Consider the following 20,585-nt stretch of genomic DNA (forward strand, 5'->3'; position numbering starts at 1 on the left):
TAATAAGTACGTGAACACCAAATGCATCATATTGCATTAAATTCATAGTCTCGTTTGAAATCCTTAATCTTCGCAACTAAAGAATCTTGTATCGACTAATTTAAATATATCTAACTATCCAATTTATTCAATTTATCAAAGCCTTTTACTTCAATTATCACAACCTAATATTACTACAACCTGGGTTAATAATCTGAATATTGTAAACGCATAAGTAAAATAAAAACTGTTAAAAAACACGTTTAATAACAAAATTCGACTTAGCAATTACAAAAAACATAACTATGATTATAGTAAGTACAAACAAAATACTTCTAAACGCTCCAATTTCGCCATTCATAGTAAAATTCTTGCAAACGTGTGTTGTTTGTTGCACTAGTTCTTTTAGTAGCGCTGCAAAAAAAAAACATAAGAAGGCTATGTCCACACAGGCTCGGGCCTAGAGGCTGGCTAGTCACCTCTCGCCTCGCTACAAAATACCATCACGTTTATTTATCTACATGGATCAGTCATTATTTCAAATAGGCCTATAAAAGCTCTTTCGAAACGTCAATCTAGTTGCACGGTTCCAAAGAGTTGGTCTAATGAAGAAGAACCGGCAAGAAACTGCATAAATGCACGCTAAGTGACTAGGTATTCATATTCATATTCATATTCATTTATTTGCTTTCCACAATGTTTGTACATAGATGTTTTAGTCTTACAGGTAAAAGTAACAATTATGGATCCTGTTTGGGCACAGCAACTTTAAAATATACAAACTAAGGCCTAAAACTAAATACTTATAACATTTATTATTAATCTTAGTTCAGGAATACTTAATTATTTATAATTATTGAAATCACATGTATGTACATCTATTACATAATGAAAATAAAATAAAATTGAACTTATTGCACTAGGTAGGTACATTATTTTCTTACATTTTATAATATTTATTTATAGTTTGTCAGTTAAATATTCATTTATGCTATAATATACTTTATTCAATAGAAATATTTTTAGTTTATTTATGAAGCTACTGTATTTACTTATATTCCTTATTTCATCAGGTAATTTATTGTACAGTTTTATTGACATAACATAGGTACTAGAAGAATGCATTTTTAGTCGTGATGTAGGTAGGTTTAATCTATTTTTATGTCTCAGAGAAATTTTATTTTGTATTTCTTGTCTTTTGATGTAGAATTCTGGGTGGTTGCGTACAAATTTACATATTTCAAAGATATATAGGCAGGGTAGTGTAAGGAATTTTAGTTCTTTGAAATGCGGTTTGCAGCTATCAGTATCTTCGATGTTTACTAAAATCCTGATAAGTTTTTTCTGTATGGTGAGTAGTGTTGGCGCATCTGTACTATTTCCCCATAAGATAACACCGTATTTAAGCCACGCGTAGCCATATGCGTAGTAGGTGACTAGTGCTGTCTTAAGATCTGTAGTTTTTTTGATCTCACGGAGTGCATAGGAGAATTTGGACAATTTGGCTTTCAGTTTATTGATGTGAGGTTTCCAATTTATTTCTCTATCTATATCCAATCCTAGGAGGGTGAATTTATTAACTATTTCTAGTTTTATGTTTTCAAAGCTGTAGTCAATATTTATGGGCATTTTTTGGCGGGGATGGAAGGTTATTATTTTTGTTTTACTAAAGTTTATTTCAAGATTATGTTGTGTCATCCAATTTGTTGTAGTATTCAGTATAGAGTTTAATTTACTATTTAGATTAATATTATTTTCGCATGAGGCTAGTATGGATATGTCATCCGCGAATAAGACACAAGGCTCGTTTATATGATTAGGAAGGTCATTGATGTATACAAGAAATAGAAAACATCCTATAACGCTTCCTTGCGGTATTGAAGCATTTATTGGTATATTGTCAGACCGAAAGAGCTCTATTTCGTTAGTTCTATGATTAGAGTATTCTATTTCCACTAATTGTTCTCTGTGCTGTAAATAAGATGTGAACCATTCATGGCATTTACCTCGAATTCCTATGTCATATAATTTATTTAATAGTATGTCAAATTGCACTTTGTCGTAGGCTTTTGTCATATCAAGCAACAATCCTATAGCATATTTCTTATTGTTAATAATATTGAGAGCCTCTTGTATGTACTTGTAGACGGCCAAAATGGTGGATCGATTTTTCCTAAAACCATTTTGACAGTCGTTAAATATAATGTTTTTCACAGAACGCGTAAACTCGGTTGCACATTGCTTTTTCAAATAACTTTGATGCTGTTGGTAATAAGGCTATTGGGCGGTAGTTATTCGGGTCAGTTTTTGTGTTTTTCTTATATATGGGTTTAATAAGGGCTTTTTTTAAAAGATTAGGAAAAGCACCTTCTTCAAAAGATTGGTTGATTAGATTGTAAAATGGAACAGTTAGTTCATCCGCGCATAGTCTAAATAAGGTGGGGGGTAGTCCGTCAACACCATAGCTCGATTTGTTTTTTAAGTTTTTTAGTAACCTGTTTACCTCGTAAGGATCCACTGGACTCAGAAAGATGGAATTTTCTATTGTCGTTGTCAGTGGGATTCCTTTTGGCTTGCAGTCTTTGTTGTTTGTGCTGGTTGTGCCAATAGAGGCAAAGAAATTATTAAAGATATTTGCTACCTCCTTAGGGTCTGAAGTTAGGCTTTTGTTCGTTTGTAGGTTAATGTTACATTTTTCCCTCTTTATTTTCTTATTAGTCCGTTCATTTATAATAGTCCACATTGTTTTTACCTTGTTTTTTGAGTTTATCATTTTGTTTTTAAAATACAGTTTTTTTGCAATTACAACAGTCTTCTTTAATATTTTTTCGTATTTTTTGTAATATTTAGTAAGTATAGGGTTTTTTGTTTTTAATATTAGTATTTTAAGCAATAGGCAGGTAGGAGCCAAGAACGCAGTGTGGTCGGTCCCGTACATTTTAGAAAGTTTTTCATATGCTAACTCGCTAGGTGAATTGCCTGTGCAGACGTGGCCTTAGTAAGATTTATTAGCAAACATCAAAATTACAACAGAAGCAATGACAGAAAGTCCAACACATGCATTTGAATAAGAAACAATGTTGCAAAAAATAAATAACTTTTCTAACCTTTTCTTTAAAAGCGATACAAACTAATAATAGCAAATGCAAATTCAACGTGTATAAAAAAAGTCTTACTTATTGTAAACATGAATGACCTCTGTTAATGAATTCTCTTCTTTGAATTTTTTGTAGAACATCCACCCCAGTATGATTGCAAGAGGTATTAATATGAACCAAACTTTGCAACAAAAGGGAAAACTGAAATAGAATAGCATTTGTCGTTTATTAAATATACATAGGTACATATGTTACCAGCAAAACCCGATTTCAGGACAAACTAGTTTTGGCAAATGCTCAGCTACGCCATACTAATTTATCCTAGGGAGTGCGTATTTGTTTCATTATCAACTAGTTTCGCCTAGGCTAAACTGGCTAGACTTGAGACAAATTAGTTCGAACTGGGCTATGGTATTACAGTTTAGCCTAGGCAAAACTAATTTGCCTGAAATCGGGTTTGGACGGTAACACATGTATTTTAAAGATGGTAGTAGATAAAATGGTAAAACTGAAATACGTTATGTTTGTAAAGTAAACTAGCTATAATAGTTATTTACCACATTATATAGAAAAGTTACGAAGTTTCATTATTCCTCTGTTATAACTAAAGTGAATCATTTGATCAAAATGTTCACAGACACTGTCAATGTGACATTGTCATTGTCTATTGGGATTGTGGTCTATTGGTTGGTCAGTTCTATGATGTTCTATTATCATATTATTCATTGTCATTGGCAGAATCGTTGACATGGGCATCGACAAATAAAATAAATAAAAAATAAAATAATGTTTATTATCAAAAACGCAACTTTACATTGTGGTAGATACCGTTGAGCCACAAACTAAGCTTCAAAGCTTAAAAATAGCTTGCCATCGACCAAAAATAGAATAAGCAGCTAAAGTGTATTTTAGAGTTTCTTTCAAAACTATTTTCTTAGGAGTAAAACATCAAAAAATGTTGACAAACCAAGTTCCTTTGGAGATTTTCCTGTACCGCTAATCTTTGATTATCCTTATTGTTTTAAGTTATATATGTCACCGTAAGATTACAAACATCGTTAGATTACAATCTATCTCGAGAGATTGTAAACTGTCGAATTATTGTGAACCTTAACATCTGATTGCAATTTAACGCATTATTTTTCGCTATATTATAATCTATCGATCAGAAATTGTTAAATTGTCAACTGTCCGAAAGCTCTCCCTGATTGGTCAGTCTTTTTGTAAGATCGACCAATAATCCGTTCTGTTCCCATGGAGTTCCCGTAGAGTTAGGAATGAAATAGAGGTGTCAGTTAAATAAAATAAATGCTCTTCAAAAATTCTTCAAGTATTTATTATTTAGTACGAGTATGTAATTAATATTCCTGACATATGGAGAGAACAAATTGTAACGAAATATTATTCTTCAATCACAAATTGAAATTGGAAACATATTGATTTCTGACACTTACGAGAATATTAGACATTTAAATAAAACTACTTTTACGGATTTTATCGCGGTTATATTATATTATTTAATCCCGTCGTTTAAAACCGACCGCGATAAAATCCGTAAAAGTAGTTTTATTTAAATGAAATTGGAAAATTATAAGAAACTTTTATAAAAAAAAAAACAAAACTATTAGGTAGTTTGTCTTCAAACACAAATTCATTCCTAACTCTACGGGAACTCCATGGCAACAGAACGGCTGGTCGTGATTGGTCGATCTTACAAAAAGACTGACCAATCAGGGAGAGCTTTCGGACAGTTCACAATTTGTCAATTTCTCATCGATAGATTATAATATAGCGAAAAATAATGCGTTAAATTGCAATCAGATGTTACGGTTCACAATAATTCGACAGTTTACAATCTCTCGAGATAGATTGTAATCTAACGATGTTTGTAATCTTACGGTGACATATATATTTATAGATTAGTTTTTTTTTAATGAAAATGAAAATATGATTAAACAACAACATAAACCACTAGAGTTGACTAGAGGTACATAGTATTAAAACAGAGAAAAGTCGACGAGTACTCATAGGTGCCAATCACAAATTAAATATCACAAGGCTGGGTACATCTGAAAGACCGTCAATAGACCAGAGGTTGACGAGTTCTGGCTTACCTACTAATCAACTAACATCAGTGAGGTTTAAGAAAAGTGTGTCGACAACATCAGCTGGTCTTTAGCTTGTGGAATAAAACAGAGATAAGCTCTCAAGTACCTACGCATATCTCTATTATAGCAAACAATTGCTTTCCTTGAAAGTGATCAGTAAATCGACACAAAGGTACGAGGTACCTATATTCTATGCTTACATGGTATATAACTCTTCAAACTTGAAAAGATTTAATAAGTAGTTTGTAAAACATACTAAAACCAAAAAAAAACTTGTATAAAATATTTAATAATTAATTTAATCGAGTCACGATATGACTTCAAAATAAAATTGATTACAATAAATGATGCCATTTAATTCAATGAATTATGCAAGTATTAAATATTTCATGTATTTTTCAAATCAATTCACCAATTCCGCTGATTCTGTGGAAAAATACGATAAAATGTTTAACAAAAATAATTCAATATACCAAGAGAGGATAAAAACCTTTCGTCAGAGCCAATACATAGGTACATAAGGAATCTACTTAAACTCAAAAACTTTTATTCAAAAAGTAGGCTTATAAATCAGCACTTTTCGAAAGTCAAATAGTAAAGACAACCCCAAAAGCGAACATTTTAACCACTTCTTGTGTTTTTGCTGCGAAAAAAAAATGGCGCAACAACTCCCCAGCATTGCAATACCTACCTTATTCTAACATAAAGTGTGTTAATGTTTTAACTTTTTGACCTCATAATTAAAACGACTGAACCACCTGACGAGTTAAGATACAATTGAGCATAGTCTTTATGAAAGACAATCAACAAGTAGATTTTGAGTAAACTTACCTACACACTGATGTCTGGCGCAAGTTTGAATAGTAAGACTCCAACGATACAAGGGAAAAGGTACTTCGGCAGGGATATACTCCAGGAACTGCCAACTCCAGGAAATGAAAAGTTGCTGCAACAATTTATTATTTAAAAAATTGGTATTTTGTCTCAAACTATAGACGAAAAATAAATTAGGATGAGCCTCGAACCTTTTTTGCTGTCTATTAAAAAAACATTATAAAATAGTACTGTGAGGATGTTAATTATATTACCTACAGACATTAATTTAAAACACTGGTGTTGGAGGTCTTCGCCAATATTTAAGAATTTCGGTGGAAACAGTAACATTGGGTAACAGTAACTCTTCTTCAATTGGAATCTTTCTGAGTTGAGGCTTGTCGTGCACCCTAAAGCAAAAAATACATTGTGAACCTTTTTACTTTTCTACTTGCATACATATTTATAAGCCTTCCGTAGACATCATAATTCAGATGATTTTGTTACTTGGTCTATCAACATACCTTTGTCGTATTTCGTCGTGCGACGTTCGATTTTCGCCAAATTTAAAAAGGGTTCCGTCAGGATCTGTAGGGTTCAAGTTGTTTGTTAGCATTTTAATTAAAGGGTCGGTTTATTTTCGTTATTAAATACTCATACAAAATCTGATCTCTTTGCAGTCACGCGCGTGCAGAATAATCCATTATGATTTTTTAGGACACAAACGCTTTGTTCTCTTGTTAAGACATTTTTATTTCATTCGAACCTTTTCATTAAGGTCTAGACTCTAGACAGATAGACCACCTTTAGTAGGTGATAAGAATAGAAGTGGGCACTAGAATTTGTTATTATCAAAGGGGGAAATACATTATTCAGTTCCAGTTTCCAATTGCAGAAATAATCATAGAAAATTGTAGATTTTGCTTATCGCGATGTCTGAAAAGAAGTCGGGTAAAAACTCACAGATTACCTATAATATCGTATAGAACAACTAGTCCAAAACCAAGGCCTAGAATCATGATTATGGTGCATAGCCACTTGCACAGCAAACTGACGAGGCATTGACTGCAGCACAGGCAAGGGTTCGGGACGGAACAGCCCCAGTCGTTGCACCCGCCGTGGCAACCGCTGCGTCCGCCTCCGCATACTAAATAACTGCCGAGAATACAATATTAACACTTGATTGCCATTTGTTCTCTCACGAAATACTATTAACAAGAAACAACTTTTGCACTTCAAATAGGTTTCGTTCCCATTTAAGGTACCTACATTCGTTTTAGTATGACGGTTTTGTATAGGTTGTAGTTTTAAAGTTAAAACAACATAAATTCGAGAAGCATTTCTATTTCAGACTTTAGATCGCAATAAAAAAATATGCCACCACGGTTATCTAGAGGCACAGCGGGCGTTGTTCAAATACATTGTCCTATCGACTAAGTAAAGATTTATATGGCAATCAAAAACTTTTAGTCCTGCGGTAATGAAGAGAATTTCATATTTAAGTTGCAATTTACGTGGCAAGTAGCGCGTAAAAGTATTGGCCAGTGGGTCGCCTTAGGTATTTCGAACTAATACACTACATGGATGTTTAGAAACTCTTATTTTTACATAGGTATACGAACCACATAATCTTACGATACGGTTTAGTAGTTGCAGGCAAATCCGATATTCCTCAAGCACCAATCTCATAGTATCTTCGACAATATCTAGTAAAAACGTAGAGACTTATTAAATCTTGGTTACAACACATAATAATATTTAGTAAATATATCAATATCTCTAAAATAAAGATCAGAATATTATCATACTTGTTGACATTTTTCAACTTGACTGATTGAACATTTGACATAGAGCGGGAGTGGATGGCGTTGTATATGTTTAGGTATGTCTGTGGTCCGTAATGTACTAGCGACTAGTGTGAGGATAGCTTGCAGATTTGCACTACAACTATGCGTGCAGCACTGACCTCTATATTTACCACTAGACATGGACAGGCTGTTGTCAACGTGCTTTTGTGCCCATAGAGGTCAGTGGCGTGCAGCATGCGTGCAGCCTGAACTATGGCTCCCGCCGATAACAATGTTCATCCTACTATCCTACTTATCCTAACTAATATTATAAATGTGAAAGTAACTCTGTCTTTGATGATTGAACCGATTTGTGTGAAATTTGATACAAACATAGTTTGTAACTTGAGAAAGGACATACTTAATTTGTACTTAATTACAAAAAAAATATAAAAATATTTATTCGGGACATTTAGCGCCGTCTATTGGTCAAACCAAAAATCTGCCGGAAGTCACTATTCCACACGAAAGAAGTCGCAGGCAAAAGCTAGTATAATATAAATAATTGACATATATTAATTTAATATTTATCCTACTAATATTATATATTATTATAAATGTGAAAGTTTGTGAGAATGTATGGATATATGTTTGTTATTTTTTCAAGCAAAAACGGCTGGACCGATTGGGTTGAAATTTAGTAGGTACTATGTAGATACTTAGGTGAAATGGATTAACACATAGGCTACTTTTTATCAACAAACTTACTTTTTACTTACTTATACGAGCTGACAGCAGAAAATCATGGGACCTCCACATCGGTGTATACCAATCACCACGTATTTCGGCTTATTTCATCAGTACCTATTAACGATATCTTTATACAGAAATATTATACGTTATGATTGTCGTATCAGACCTGACAATGAAGGCAAAGTGCAGTTTAGGGAACTCCTTAAGGGTCGACATACACCCAGTTGCACAAAGCTCACCAACAATTATTATGACAAAAGGTTAAAACGGTAAGGTTTATAACTTTTAGCACTATGTAAGTACTACTTAAGTACCAACTAAAGCATGTCAGACTAAACTAAATTTTTTCGTGCCGGGGGCCGCATGTCGCGTGGGGCGCGGTGACCGTTGCACGAAAATGTTCCTTATAGCATGATTCAGTATTCACGCGCGATAGCTTATTACCGTATAATTTAATCTATACCTAACTTTGGTGTTTCTTTACCGATTTGTGATTCTTTTATTGCTGAATAGATAATAAAGTTAACTTTTTTTAAATTAGTGTGAGTGAGAGTGTTATAAACGTAATAGTAGACAAATATAATCAGAAAGTTCCGAACTGCTAAGCTATCGAGAGTTACACGCGTTAGTGTGAGTCAACCATAAAAGATAGACATGTGCTGTCATGGAATATTTTTTACATAATTTTAAGGAAAATATTTTCGTCATACATGGTTACTATGTAGCTTCAGCCATTAAGGCTGCACACGCGACGGAAGCTTAAAAAATGGAGTAACTTCTCCCGTTTTCCCAACATTTCCCTTTACTGCTCTGCTCCTATTGATTGTAGCGTGATGAAAAGTATCCTATAACCTGGCCAGGTGTATGAAGAATAATTGTACCAAGATTCGTTAAAATCCAGTAGTTTTTGTTTCCATAACGAACATACAGACAGACAGACAGGCAGAAAGACAGACAATCATTTTAATGATTGCATTTTTGGCATGAGTATCGATCACTTATCACCCCCTGATAGTTATTTTGGTAATATATTCCATGTACAGAATTTACCTCTCTACAGATTTATTATAAGTATAAACATAGATATAGATTAAATCATCCATCGTAATTCGTTAATATCAGTTGGGAGGTTCCTCCTCATCCAAATGAATGCACATATTGTGAAGTAGGTACGGCACTAACCATAATTTGCAGATATGCAATACAGTAGACGTTTTCTTTGATGTAGATGGTAAACCGTTTGCCTATGCATGTCACAATTTGACATATCATTAGTTATACTTCGACATTTCATTAGGAGGTTTAAAACCCATCCTTAAAATACTATTGTGAGACAATTTAATGAAGCATTAGTGTTTAAAGTCACTTTGAAATATAAAGTTCTTTTCTGCAACTGGGTGATAGATAACAGGAAATAAAAAAAAAACATATAAAAATTAAAAATATATGTTAACATACAGTAATAGTAAAATAATAAATCAACAAATTATAATCAATACAAACGGATCTATCTAATATGAACTAAATAACTCATATAAATTATATAAACGTAGTATCTAGGACATTAACACATTCACATTATAATCAAAAACCTTGTAAATAGCTTAAAAAATATACATACATTATCAGGTTGTAACAATCTGAAGTGAATAGTTTTTGTTTTCGGCTTTTAGTTTGGATAGAAGACTAATCAAGTCCAAACCGCTAATTGGTATAACGAGTTTCTTTACTCTTCTATTGTTGGGATCATTACTGTTAGTCGGAGCCTCTGAGGTAGCCTCGTCCAGTTGGTTAATCTTGTCGTCTGAACTATAAACAGTAGTCTCACTATCATCTTCGGCACCCTCAGCAGGTTCATCAGTTGTAGGTTCCTCAGTTGTAGTTTCGTCAGCTTCCGCCGTCTGATTGCGTGAGGTGTTAGCAATGGAAATTGTGTTTGACGGAGCAACTGTGAAGTCATCATCATCATTATCATAAGGTATCGAAATATTATATAAAACAAATTGAGTCGCATTATTGCCCAGCTGTACCGCCGACTGATTAAGGAAAGTTGGGCCCTTCGTTACGTCTTGTTCTGGTGTAATCCGAACTCTTAAACTCTCGTCTTCTACATCTTCTTTATCTTGTGTCATGGGACCAAGTTCTCCTTCTGCTGAATGGTTTCCGGGGTTGTCAGGGAAGCTACGGCGGGCTCCACGATTTCCAGGTCCATAATATCTAGGGTCATTAGGTCCATAATATCTAGGGTCATGAGGTCCATAATATCTAGGGTCATGAGGTCCATAATATCTAGGGTCATTAGGTCCATAAGGTCTATGAGGTCCATTATGTCCATAATATCCAGATCCATAATAGCCCTTCCACTGTTTACGTGGTGGTACTATAAAAAAAAGTGTGATATCGAATAACTAACTTCTAAACATGGATTGAAATGAAATCTCAGCTAAGAAAGACAAAAATGTAGACATCACTAGAAATGCCTACTATGGACATGTTTATCCCATTTTAACGTATGGTATTATTTACTAGGGGAACTCAACAAATGTACAATCTACTTTCATTCTCCAGAGAAAATGTATAAAGACAATATATAACATGTATAGTACTGAATCTTTAATAGATACATTTAAGGCAAAGGGTTTCCTAACACTGACTGGAATCTATATACTGGAATTGTATTTATTTGTAAAAATAATATGCAATATTTTAATTTTAAAAGTGACTCCATTAAAAATGTTCGTACACAATATAAGTATAACATTAATTTGCCTTGTATAAAAAATATGATTTATTATAAATACAACAAACTGCCATCAGCAATTTAGCAATTAAATGGAAATATGTTTAAAGCAAAGTTAAAGAAATGTTTAATTGATAATGTTTTTTTTTATAATTTAAATGAATATTTTTGAAAGTAATTTAGAAGTGTCACTTTTGTATTGTCAGTGAATTTTTTTTCTCTACTTTATTTTAATATTGCATGTCCGATTAGGATAGACTGTTGATCTAATCTTTTGTATTTAATAAACATCAATATGTACACAGTTATGCAATAAATGAATCTTTATCTTATCTAAAGTATCCCGATACAATGATGAAGTGTTGTAGAAAGAAACACATCAAGACTGAAGTTGGCCGTCTAAATATACTTAAAATGTAGCGCAAGCGCGATGCATCATACTGTTAGCTTCAGATGACGATCTGTTTTGACAAAATGGTAGGATGTACCTTGTATTTTGTGGAAAAGTGAAAAGTGAAATGATTAATTAATGCGATACCATATTTGTATTTCGTCTTCAGATCCACGAAGCAGTAGTTGTATCCGAGACCGATGCCCATTCCCAAACTGACAATAAACATGATCACCAAACAAGCTATTATTCCTGTACACGTCAAATATAATGTGACCCTAAAAAAAATGATGTAATTGAAATCGGTGACAGTTCATATAAAGCCTGCAAGTGTGTTCATGTGTCAACTACCGAGATCCGCAATCACAGAGCCTCATAAGGCTGTCCAACTAGTTACAGTACCAAAAAGTTTTTTTTTTTAATTATGATCTTCGAATAAGGGATTTTCTTTTTATTCTTTTCCTAGCTGATGCCGAGATGGCGCCGATCATGGTACGTAATGCCCGCCTTCCACTGCGTAAGTGAAATGAGCGAGAAACAGTTGACCGCAACGGAGTTGTAATGATAAATAGTTTTTGCCTTCCACTAAGTACACTACATCGTTACGAGTATAGCGGAGTCCGTAATGAGTCCGTTCCGCTCGCAGTGGAAGGCGGGCATACTGTAAGGAACTGAGCTTCATATCTTATCAATGTCATACAATTTTGAGGTCGTATAGCGAAACTTGTCATCAACAACAAAAAAAATGAAAATTGGGAATCAAATTGGAATGAAAGGAGAAAAGAAGTCAGTCAGTCAGATTATTATTCGAATGTCCCGAGAAATTTCGAAAACAATTTATCCACAAATCTGGAGCCCGATTCTACTAATGTTATAATGTGACAGTTGGATAACAATCTAATCGCAATAGCAGTTTTAACCTTATTGGGCATTCTGCTACTAATATAATACCAATCGTATTCCCATGCCTCTGATAGGTATGCCATTGGTGTGAAACCAATTTTGGTGTGAACCGTAGTTGGATAACAATCGTATGTCGCTTCTTAAGTAAAATTAGCAGAATCGAGCCCCTGACTTTCTTGAACCAAGCCACATAAAGGGCTCGGCGCAATACCTTGGCATTTTGGCAAAGGCTCATTAACGTAGTAGGTACAACGCAATCTACCTATTTATTTTCTATTGATTTAATAAACAAAACACAACCTCTCATTAGCATTATCAGTCTATGGAACAGGGTACAATGACATCGACAGCAGCCTATTTGAGCTTGCATGAGTGAAACCATCCAACCATTACCACATTACTGTCTTACCAAAGGCCCAGGTAACTGGGTTGAGGTCAGTCGCTCCTTGTAAAACATACTCAGCTGCATCTAGTTAGACTGCAGTCCGACCCCGATACTTAGTTGGGAAAAGGCTCTGGAGATGATGATGATTCACAAATCATCCAGATGTTGATTATGTAAAAATTAATCGATAAATTATGAAATCAACTTACTTTTCAGATAAATACAAAATATTTGATAGAGTACTTATTATCGCCCCCATTTCAATAATGTATTATTTTACTTTCCCTTAAATTATATTATTCCCTTCGAAATTAAAAATAACAGACCAAAAAAATGATGAATCGTTATTACATTTGACGTTCAACGATGCTCAATGATGTCAATGATTTTTTATTTTTGACAGATTTTGAATAAAAAGAATAAGGAATAAATTAAAACAGAAAGCAGTTTTGATAGTTTACCTCTTTGATACAGAGGTCGCAAGCTCAGATTTTTTACCAAGCATCAAGCCTACAAGTTTTTTCAGTAGGAATAGCCCAGTCAATTTAGAGTACCTAACAACAATTCGCACAGAGCTGAATTTTGGTGGAAACGTTGGGTTCACTTTTATATATATTAAAAAAATAATCCCCTAATCACGCTTGGCCACTGCCCGTGTGGTTAGATTTTCATTACCCCTTCTAAGGGAGACAAAAAGAGAATACCAATAAATAATAATAATATAATATCAAAAGTTGTAGGCATGCATCGGGTGAAAACTTAGTATTCTCGTGTGTGTACATCAGGTGATTCTACATGCTGTCATATCATATCATTTATTGCATTCCATAATGTACATGGTGGAAAATTGAAACAATTATGGATCCTGATGGGCAAACTTAAAAAAAAATTACTCCACAAAATACTGAAAGGGGCATAATAAAACTTTTGACGTAGCCGTAGAAGTCGGCGTCTACAAATATGTTGACGATGATAATTTTGCCACCAACTTCAAGAGCCATGTCAATAGTTTTTTTGTCTCTTTAGTTTTTTTTAGTTTTTATTTTATTTTTCAATTTTTGGGTCCAATCCTACACTCACGAGCAAAAAAATGGAATCACCCCCTTGCGCTATATAAATTCAACGATTGCCAATGATACAATATTTACAGTTAAATGTTTATGCTCTCGAAAGCCTATACTTTTAGCTTTAAACTAAGGGTAGAAACGAGAAAATCATTTCTGTATTTCAGGAGCTAATCACCTTTATTTAGGCAGCAAAGAAACCCAGGCGAAAAATAAAATTGAGCTCCAGTTTCCCTGAACCTTCTGTAGATTTTTGACACACAGGACTGGCTTAAATGAAGGTGACGAGCCACAGCACGTTGACGCATCCCTTGTCATAGCAATGTAACAATTTGAGCAGCTTCTACAGGCATGGGGTCCTTTTGTTCCAGCAGTTTAGGTTAATTAATTCAAGATTATCATCAACCAACTTTGATGCAATGCCCTGATAAATATATTCTAGTAGATTCCAGTGTGACTCAACAATTCTTTTCGGTTGGCTTTCTACTCCTCCAAACCAAATAAAACCTTTTGTGAAGAACAGATTCAATGAGACCCAAGAAAGCACATGTGGTCATACCTGGAGCTACGTACCGTCGAAGGACAACCCGGCGGATCTCGCTTCCCATGGTCTAAGGCCGACGTTATCATAGATACGCCTCTGTGAGCCACTTAACTCCCAGTAGTTTTCCTTAGGGACAACTGAACCAGCCATGAAAATGCATTTGGGCGAATCTTGCGGCACATCTCAGCCCTCGGGATCTCATGTGGGCCAGATGTCGCCTTACCCATCTAGGTCTGGCCATTAATTTCTAATTTCATTGGTATAGTAAAATAAATAAAAAAACTACATACAAATTAAAAATATATTTGTACTATAATACATTAAACAATAAATTACTAAAAAACTTAGGTGTGTATATAAAATATCACATACAACAGATTCATACTAAAACCTTGTCAATAGACTGCGTACAAATAAAAACATATTTAAATGGTCAAAAATGATGAACTAAAAAATAAATAAATGAACATCACTACAAAACTTATAAAATATGTAAAATAGCAACAGATTCACATAAAAATCAAAAACCTTGTAAATAGCTTAAAAATAAACATCATTAGGTCGCAATAATCCGGAATGAATATTTTTTGTTTTCGGCCTTTAGTTTGGATAAAAGGCTATCCAAGTCCAAACTACTGATTGGTATAACAAGTCTCCTTACTCTCCTATTGTTGGGATCATTACTGTTAATCGGAGCCTCTGGGGTAGGCTCATCAAGTTCGTTAATACCGTCTTCTGAACTATAAACAGTAGTCTCACTATCATCATCGGCACCCTCAGCAGGTACGTCAGGTGTGGGATCCTCAATTGTAGGTTCATCAGTTGTAGGTTCCTCAGTTGTAGGTTCCTCAGTTGTAGTTTCGTCAGCTCCTGTCTGATAGCGTGAGGTGTTAGCAAAGGAAATTGTGTTTGACGGAGCAACTGTGAAGTCATCATCATCGTTATGATAAGGTATCGAAATATTATATACAACAAATGGAGTCGTATTATTGCCCAGCAGTACTACCGACTGATTAAGGACAGTTGGGCTCTCCGTTTTTTCCAGTTTTGGTATAATTTGAGCTTTTTCTGCATCTTTTACATCTTGTGTCGTGGGACCTGGTTCTTCTTCTCTTACGTAAGATAACCGAGGACTTCCTCTGTACTTATAATGCGTTGGTACTGTAAAAATATACAACAGTTACATTACGAACAACGATATTATAAATACACATTGATTACGAAGAAGTTCTAGAAATGGATTGACATGAAATGTCAGCTAAGGAAGTATCCCAATAAATCTTAAAAAAATACTGTAACGCAGGCGCAAGACATGAAATATGCAGTTAGCTTCAGAGCGCCAAAAGTTTTTAATAAAAGTAGGTGACATACCTAGAGCTCGGTGAAAAAGTTTTTACCCATTTATAAAAAGTGAAATAATATATAAACGTGATACCATATTTGACTTTCGTCTTCAGATCCACGAAGCAGTAGTTGTATCCGAGACCAACGCCCATTCCCAAAGTAACACTAAACATGATCATCAAACAAGCTATTAAAGCTGTACACGTCACACATAATGTTACCCTGAAAAATAAAGGTTTAATTAATTAAAATCGGAACAGTTCATGGCAACTACAAATGGCAATTATAATGGCATGGCAATAATATAAGCGTTATCAGCCTATGGAACGGGGTACAATGACATGAACAGTAGCGTACCCTAGCTGATTCAAATGTTTTTTCAAATCATTAAGGCGAAAAATTGTGAGTTCATGTGGATGTTTGTTACTTCTTCAATTGAAAATGACTGAACAGATTTTGATGACATAAGTCGCGGTCATGAAAATTGCTTCCCTCGGGACACGAGTCCTATTCAGCCGTTTAGGTTAAATTTGGTGACTAGCATAGTTACATACACAATAACTATAATACAGGAATGAATTTTAAGCAGTGCAAAAAAAAATCTGGTGGTCCAGGATCATTAACAGAACATATATCTGCATCATCAGTAATTTTTATTTTTCATTTTTTTATTCGCCTTAAAATCAGCAAAATATGGATACTAACTATTCTTACGCGCTTGGAGCAGCGCTCACGTCAGTAAATATATCTATACTAATATTATAAAGAGGAAAACTTTGTTTGTTTGTTTGGTTGTAATGAATAGGCTCAAAAACTACTGGACAGTTTTTAAAAATTCTTTCACCATTCGAAAGCTACATTATCCACGAGTAACATAGGCTCTATTTTATCCCGGTACGGGCAGTAGTTACCACGGGACGCGGGTGAAACCGCTGGCAGAAGCTAGTGTATCTATAAAACTTATTTGAGTATAGTTGACAAAGTTTACGCACTGAATAAAATTAATTCCTGTATTTAGCATTCGCAAATCATCCAGATGTTGATTATCTTAAAATGTATCGATAAATATGAATTATGAAAGCAACTTACTTTTCAGATATGTATAGAATATTTGATAGTGTACTTTTTACCGACCCCATTCCAATTATATTTTATTTTATTGATCGCTCCTGGAAAATAAAGTAATAGAACAAAAAAATATTTGAATCTTTATCACATCTCACTTTCAACGCTGTTCAGAGAGTTTTTATTTTTGACAGGTGTATTATAATAAGGAATAGACAAGAATAAATTGAAATAGGAAGCAATTCCGAAAGTTCACCTCTTTGATACCTACAGCACTCGCAAGTTTTACCTAGCGTTTTATCGATAAGTTTTTTCAGCAGGAGTAGCCCAGTTAATTTAGACATTTCGAGGAACAAAAATTAAGAGCGGAATTTGGAGACGATGAGTTCACTTTTAAATATATCACAAGTTGTACGCACGTATCGGGTGAAAACTTAATATTCGTGTGTGTATCACATGATTTTATATGACCGTGAAGGTTTGGATAATTACCTACATAGTTACCAAGCCTTTTTTACTTTTAATGGAAGTGCCTTATAAAACGCCACAACTTTAAATATTTGCCTTATAAATCTCTCGTTATTTAAAGTTCTTGACAAAGATTTACAGCCTTACTACAAAACTTAAACATCTATTGAACACTTGTCTAAGTGTGGCTGCAAAACGGACCTTATTTCAACGTCATAATCTGTATTTTTTAGACAAGTATTCAACAGTCGTTTAAAAGTTTTTTGTGATACAACGGTTACATGCTAATCCAAAAGTTTTAGTACCATAACATGCTCTAATGAAGAGAATTTATGAAGTTGCAGTTTACATTGTATGCCGCATTATGAAGTACGTGACGCGTTGGGCGATCATTGCACAACTTTATTCATAAAAACTAAAGAGCTCACTCCTGGATGGTTATCATGGAAAAGCTTAGTGAAAATATAAAATTCTATAGATTCAGATCTCGGGACAAGGGAAATTGAAATTGTTGTATAACTTGAATGTTTTCCTTTGTTGAGGTTGCAATGGTCGTTCTCTATGTAAGGGAGTATCATTGTGGCAGAGCCCACTTATGGGCCACTATAAAATATGTGAATTGCTTTATGTGTGTGTTGTGGTCAAATCAGAAATGAGGAGATCCGCTGAAGAGTCCTAGAACATAAATACTACATAGACCAAATCTGTTATTTTATTGGAAATCTAGCTAGTTAATACTTGACATAAAAATTGATATTTCAACGCTCGGTGCACTAAGCATTTCTGACAGAAAAAGTTGTGAAAGTAAATTGAATACAAGTAGTCTGGACGTGGATGTTCATACCTTTATTCATACAAACATTATTCTTGGAAATATCATTTTATTTGGAAACTGGTAGCAGAATGGTTTTTTTTACGCTGTTACCACTTGTTTGCAGGACAGATTCGCTTTACACGAAAAATTGCATAGACAACTGGTAAGGCATAACAACACGTCCACGTCAGTTCTGACTCGTGGGCGATATGTACCCTTGGGGCTGCACTCGCTCGATCTATGTGTAGTTGCCTGGTCCCACTTACATTTGTTACAGTAAGACAAATCTTTCCAGGATCTTAATTGTCAGTTGTCAAGTCATGAACAGATGTAAAAAAGCAGCAAAATGTGGGTTTGGAAACATGACATTGATAAGGAAGTAGTGATTCGATATTTAAGTAACAGAACAATAAAAAAACTGAATACAAATTAAAAATATATTTGTACAATAACAAACTAAAAAATCAATAAATGAGCCTCACTACAAAACTTAAGTGTGTATATAAAATATCACATATAGCAGATTCATATTAAAATCAAAAACCTTGTAAATATACTGCATACAAATAAAAAATATATTTAAATGGACAAAAATGATAAACTATAAAATTAATAAATGAGCATCACTACAAAACTTAAAATATAAACGTAAAATATCAACAGATTCACATAAAAAAAACGTTGTAAATAGCTTAAAAATAAACATTATCAGGTTGTAACAATCTCGAGTGAATAGTTTTTGTTTTCGGCTTTCAGTTTGGATAGAAGATTAATCAAGTCTAAACTATTGACTGGTATGACAAGTTTCTTTACTCTCTTAATGTTAGAATTACTACTATTAATTGGAGCCTCTGGGGTAGGCTCGTCAAGTTCGTTAATATTGTCTTCTAAACTAGAAACAGTAGTCTCACTATAATCCTCAGCACTGTCGCGTGAGGCGTTAGCAATGGAAGTTGTATTTGACGGAGTAACTGTGAAGTCGTCATCATCGTTATCATCAGGTGTCGACGTTTTATATACAAAAAATGGAGTCGCATTATTGCCAAGCTGTACCATCAACATGTTAAGAAAAGTTGTGCTCTCTATGTCTTCTTCTTCTGGTGGTGCTATCCGATATCTTAAACCATCTTCTTCTGCTTCGTCTCTGGTTTGTGTCAGGGGATCTGGTGCTCCTTCTTTTACGTAATGATACCGAGCACTTCCTTTGTATTGATAATGACTTGGAACTGTAAAAATATACAAAAATGTGATTGTGACGCAGGTGAAGCAGTTCAAGTGAAATGTCAACTTAGGTGTTAGTAAATCAAGGGTGGCTAGTGTTGTTAGGCAAGAAAGTGTTTATCCATGGAACCTATAATTGCTATGAATAAAAAGTGAAATAATTTATTAACGTGATACCATATTTGACTTTTGTCTTCAGATCCACGAAGCAGTAATTGTATCCGAGACCGACGCCCATTCCCAAACTAACAATAAACGTAATCACCAAACAAGTTACTAATCCTGTACACGCCAAATACATTGTTAACCTAAAAAATAAAAGTTTAATTAAAATCTGCGTTTTCATGGACCACCTAGGACTCATAAGGCTGTCCAACCAGTTATACAACCAAAGGAACTCTTATCATTGATCTTTGAATTAGCATCATCAGTCTATGGGACAGGACAGGGTCACCAATAACAGCGCCATCTAGCGGCTTCAGTTGTTTCTTTCAAACCATCCTGGACCCCATCACATCATATTTATATTTTATAGGCAACAACTTGTCAGTGTGTGCAAAAAAGTCCGGGTGGTGTGAAGTACTCTCTCGGCACGTGGATGAAACCGTCCAGCCGTTTAGGTGGAGTTAGAGTAGATATACATACAAAAGAATTACATAGTCCTTATAATGCTGACATGCATAGAATCGTTTTTTTTTTTCAATTAATTCCGCTCCTCAAATGGATGCAAGTTCTACATAACTGCAGTATTTTACAAAACGGTAATTCATCTAATTCGTTGTAAAAATGAATATGAATTGATTACGAAAAAAAATATTTCAACTTACTTTTCTGATAAGTACATAACATTTGACAACAAACTTATTAACGACCCCATTTCGATAATATTTATGTTATTGCACACTCACTGAAAAGAAAACTAATAGATCAAAAATGTTTGAGTCGTAATCGTTATCTCACATCTCATGTTCAAAGATGACCGATGAGTTTGTCGTTTGTCATTTATTTATGACAGGTATATAATTATAATAATAAACGAATAGAGAATAGACAATAAGATTGCAACGATAAAAAGCAGTTTCTATGGGTAGTTAAGCGGTACCTCTTT

At 34.2% G+C, this 20,585-nt stretch overlaps 3 protein-coding genes and 2 long non-coding RNA genes across 8 annotated transcripts; all 5 read right to left on the reverse strand.

The window, feature by feature from the left end:
- Positions 1 to 227: 227 nt before the first annotated feature.
- LOC110372873 (uncharacterized) lies at positions 228 to 3,737 on the reverse strand. The gene is made up of 3 exons (XR_002429347.3): positions 3,635 to 3,737; positions 3,156 to 3,278; positions 228 to 393 (listed from the first exon to the last, which is right to left on the reverse strand). It is a non-coding gene; the product is annotated as an uncharacterized LOC110372873 (long non-coding RNA).
- Positions 3,738 to 5,469: 1,732 nt separating this feature from the next.
- Positions 5,470 to 7,946, reverse strand: LOC110372865 (uncharacterized). 3 transcript variants are annotated; one of them, XR_010276685.1, is made up of 7 exons: positions 7,807 to 7,946; positions 7,621 to 7,704; positions 6,969 to 7,153; positions 6,523 to 6,586; positions 6,274 to 6,408; positions 6,017 to 6,131; positions 5,470 to 5,611 (listed from the first exon to the last, which is right to left on the reverse strand). It is a non-coding gene; the product is annotated as an uncharacterized LOC110372865 (long non-coding RNA). The 3 variants fall into 3 exon arrangements; XR_007510683.2 differs by having other exon boundaries at positions 6,278 to 6,408; positions 7,621 to 7,843; XR_010276684.1 differs by having other exon boundaries at positions 7,621 to 7,843.
- A 2,022-nt stretch (positions 7,947 to 9,968) lies between these two features.
- On the reverse strand, positions 9,969 to 13,329 carry LOC110372875 (uncharacterized). 2 transcript variants are annotated; one of them, XM_049837927.2, is made up of 4 exons: positions 13,167 to 13,320; positions 12,982 to 13,087; positions 11,817 to 11,947; positions 9,969 to 10,918 (listed from the first exon to the last, which is right to left on the reverse strand). In XM_049837927.2, exons 3-4 carry the CDS (start codon positions 11,896 to 11,898, stop codon positions 10,164 to 10,166), a joined length of 837 nt encoding a protein of 278 aa, XP_049693884.2. In that variant the 5' UTR covers positions 11,899 to 11,947; positions 12,982 to 13,087; positions 13,167 to 13,320; the 3' UTR covers positions 9,969 to 10,163. The 2 variants fall into 2 exon arrangements, with proteins under 2 accessions (XP_049693884.2, XP_021185562.3); XM_021329887.3 differs by lacking the exon at positions 12,982 to 13,087 and having other exon boundaries at positions 13,167 to 13,329.
- Positions 13,330 to 14,852: 1,523 nt separating this feature from the next.
- On the reverse strand, positions 14,853 to 17,168 carry LOC110372876 (uncharacterized). The gene is made up of 3 exons (XM_021329888.3): positions 16,999 to 17,168; positions 16,001 to 16,131; positions 14,853 to 15,726 (listed from the first exon to the last, which is right to left on the reverse strand). Exons 1-3 carry the CDS (start codon positions 17,046 to 17,048, stop codon positions 15,122 to 15,124), a joined length of 786 nt encoding a protein of 261 aa, XP_021185563.3. The 5' UTR covers positions 17,049 to 17,168; the 3' UTR covers positions 14,853 to 15,121.
- Positions 17,169 to 18,528: 1,360 nt separating this feature from the next.
- LOC135116644 (uncharacterized) lies at positions 18,529 to 20,472 on the reverse strand. Its single transcript, XM_064035974.1, has 3 exons — positions 20,305 to 20,472; positions 19,655 to 19,785; positions 18,529 to 19,482 (listed from the first exon to the last, which is right to left on the reverse strand). The coding sequence occupies exons 1-3, from the start codon at positions 20,352 to 20,354 to the stop codon at positions 18,965 to 18,967; spliced, it is 699 nt and encodes a 232-aa protein (XP_063892044.1). The 5' UTR covers positions 20,355 to 20,472; the 3' UTR covers positions 18,529 to 18,964.
- Positions 20,473 to 20,585: the final 113 nt, after the last annotated feature.

The sequence above is a fragment of the Helicoverpa armigera genome, chromosome 8 (genome assembly GCF_030705265.1).
Source record: "Helicoverpa armigera isolate CAAS_96S chromosome 8, ASM3070526v1, whole genome shotgun sequence".
NCBI classification, from domain to species: Eukaryota; Metazoa; Arthropoda; class Insecta; order Lepidoptera; family Noctuidae; genus Helicoverpa; species Helicoverpa armigera.

Excerpts from the sequence above, each read along its gene's own strand:
- LOC110372875 (XM_021329887.3), bottom strand. The coding sequence starts at position 13,216 with ATGGGGGCGATAATAAGTACTCTATCAAATATTTTGTATTTATCTGAA. Across the intron at positions 11,948-13,166 it reads ATTTTGTATTTATCTGAAAA|GGTCACATTATATTTGACGT; the intron begins GTAAGTTGATTT and ends CATTTTTTTTAG. Across the intron at positions 10,919-11,816 it reads GAAGACGAAATACAAATATG|TACCACCACGTAAACAGTGG; the intron begins GTATCGCATTAA and ends TTTTTTTTATAG.
- LOC110372876 (XM_021329888.3), bottom strand. The coding sequence starts at position 17,048 with ATGGGGTCGGTAAAAAGTACACTATCAAATATTCTATACATATCTGAA. Across the intron at positions 16,132-16,998 it reads ATTCTATACATATCTGAAAA|GGTAACATTATGTGTGACGT; the intron begins GTAAGTTGCTTT and ends TTTATTTTTCAG. Across the intron at positions 15,727-16,000 it reads GAAGACGAAAGTCAAATATG|TACCAACGCATTATAAGTAC; the intron begins GTATCACGTTTA and ends ATATTTTTACAG.
- LOC135116644 (XM_064035974.1), bottom strand. The coding sequence starts at position 20,354 with ATGGGGTCGTTAATAAGTTTGTTGTCAAATGTTATGTACTTATCAGAA. Across the intron at positions 19,786-20,304 it reads GTTATGTACTTATCAGAAAA|GTTAACAATGTATTTGGCGT; the intron begins GTAAGTTGAAAT and ends TTTATTTTTTAG. Across the intron at positions 19,483-19,654 it reads GAAGACAAAAGTCAAATATG|TTCCAAGTCATTATCAATAC; the intron begins GTATCACGTTAA and ends ATATTTTTACAG.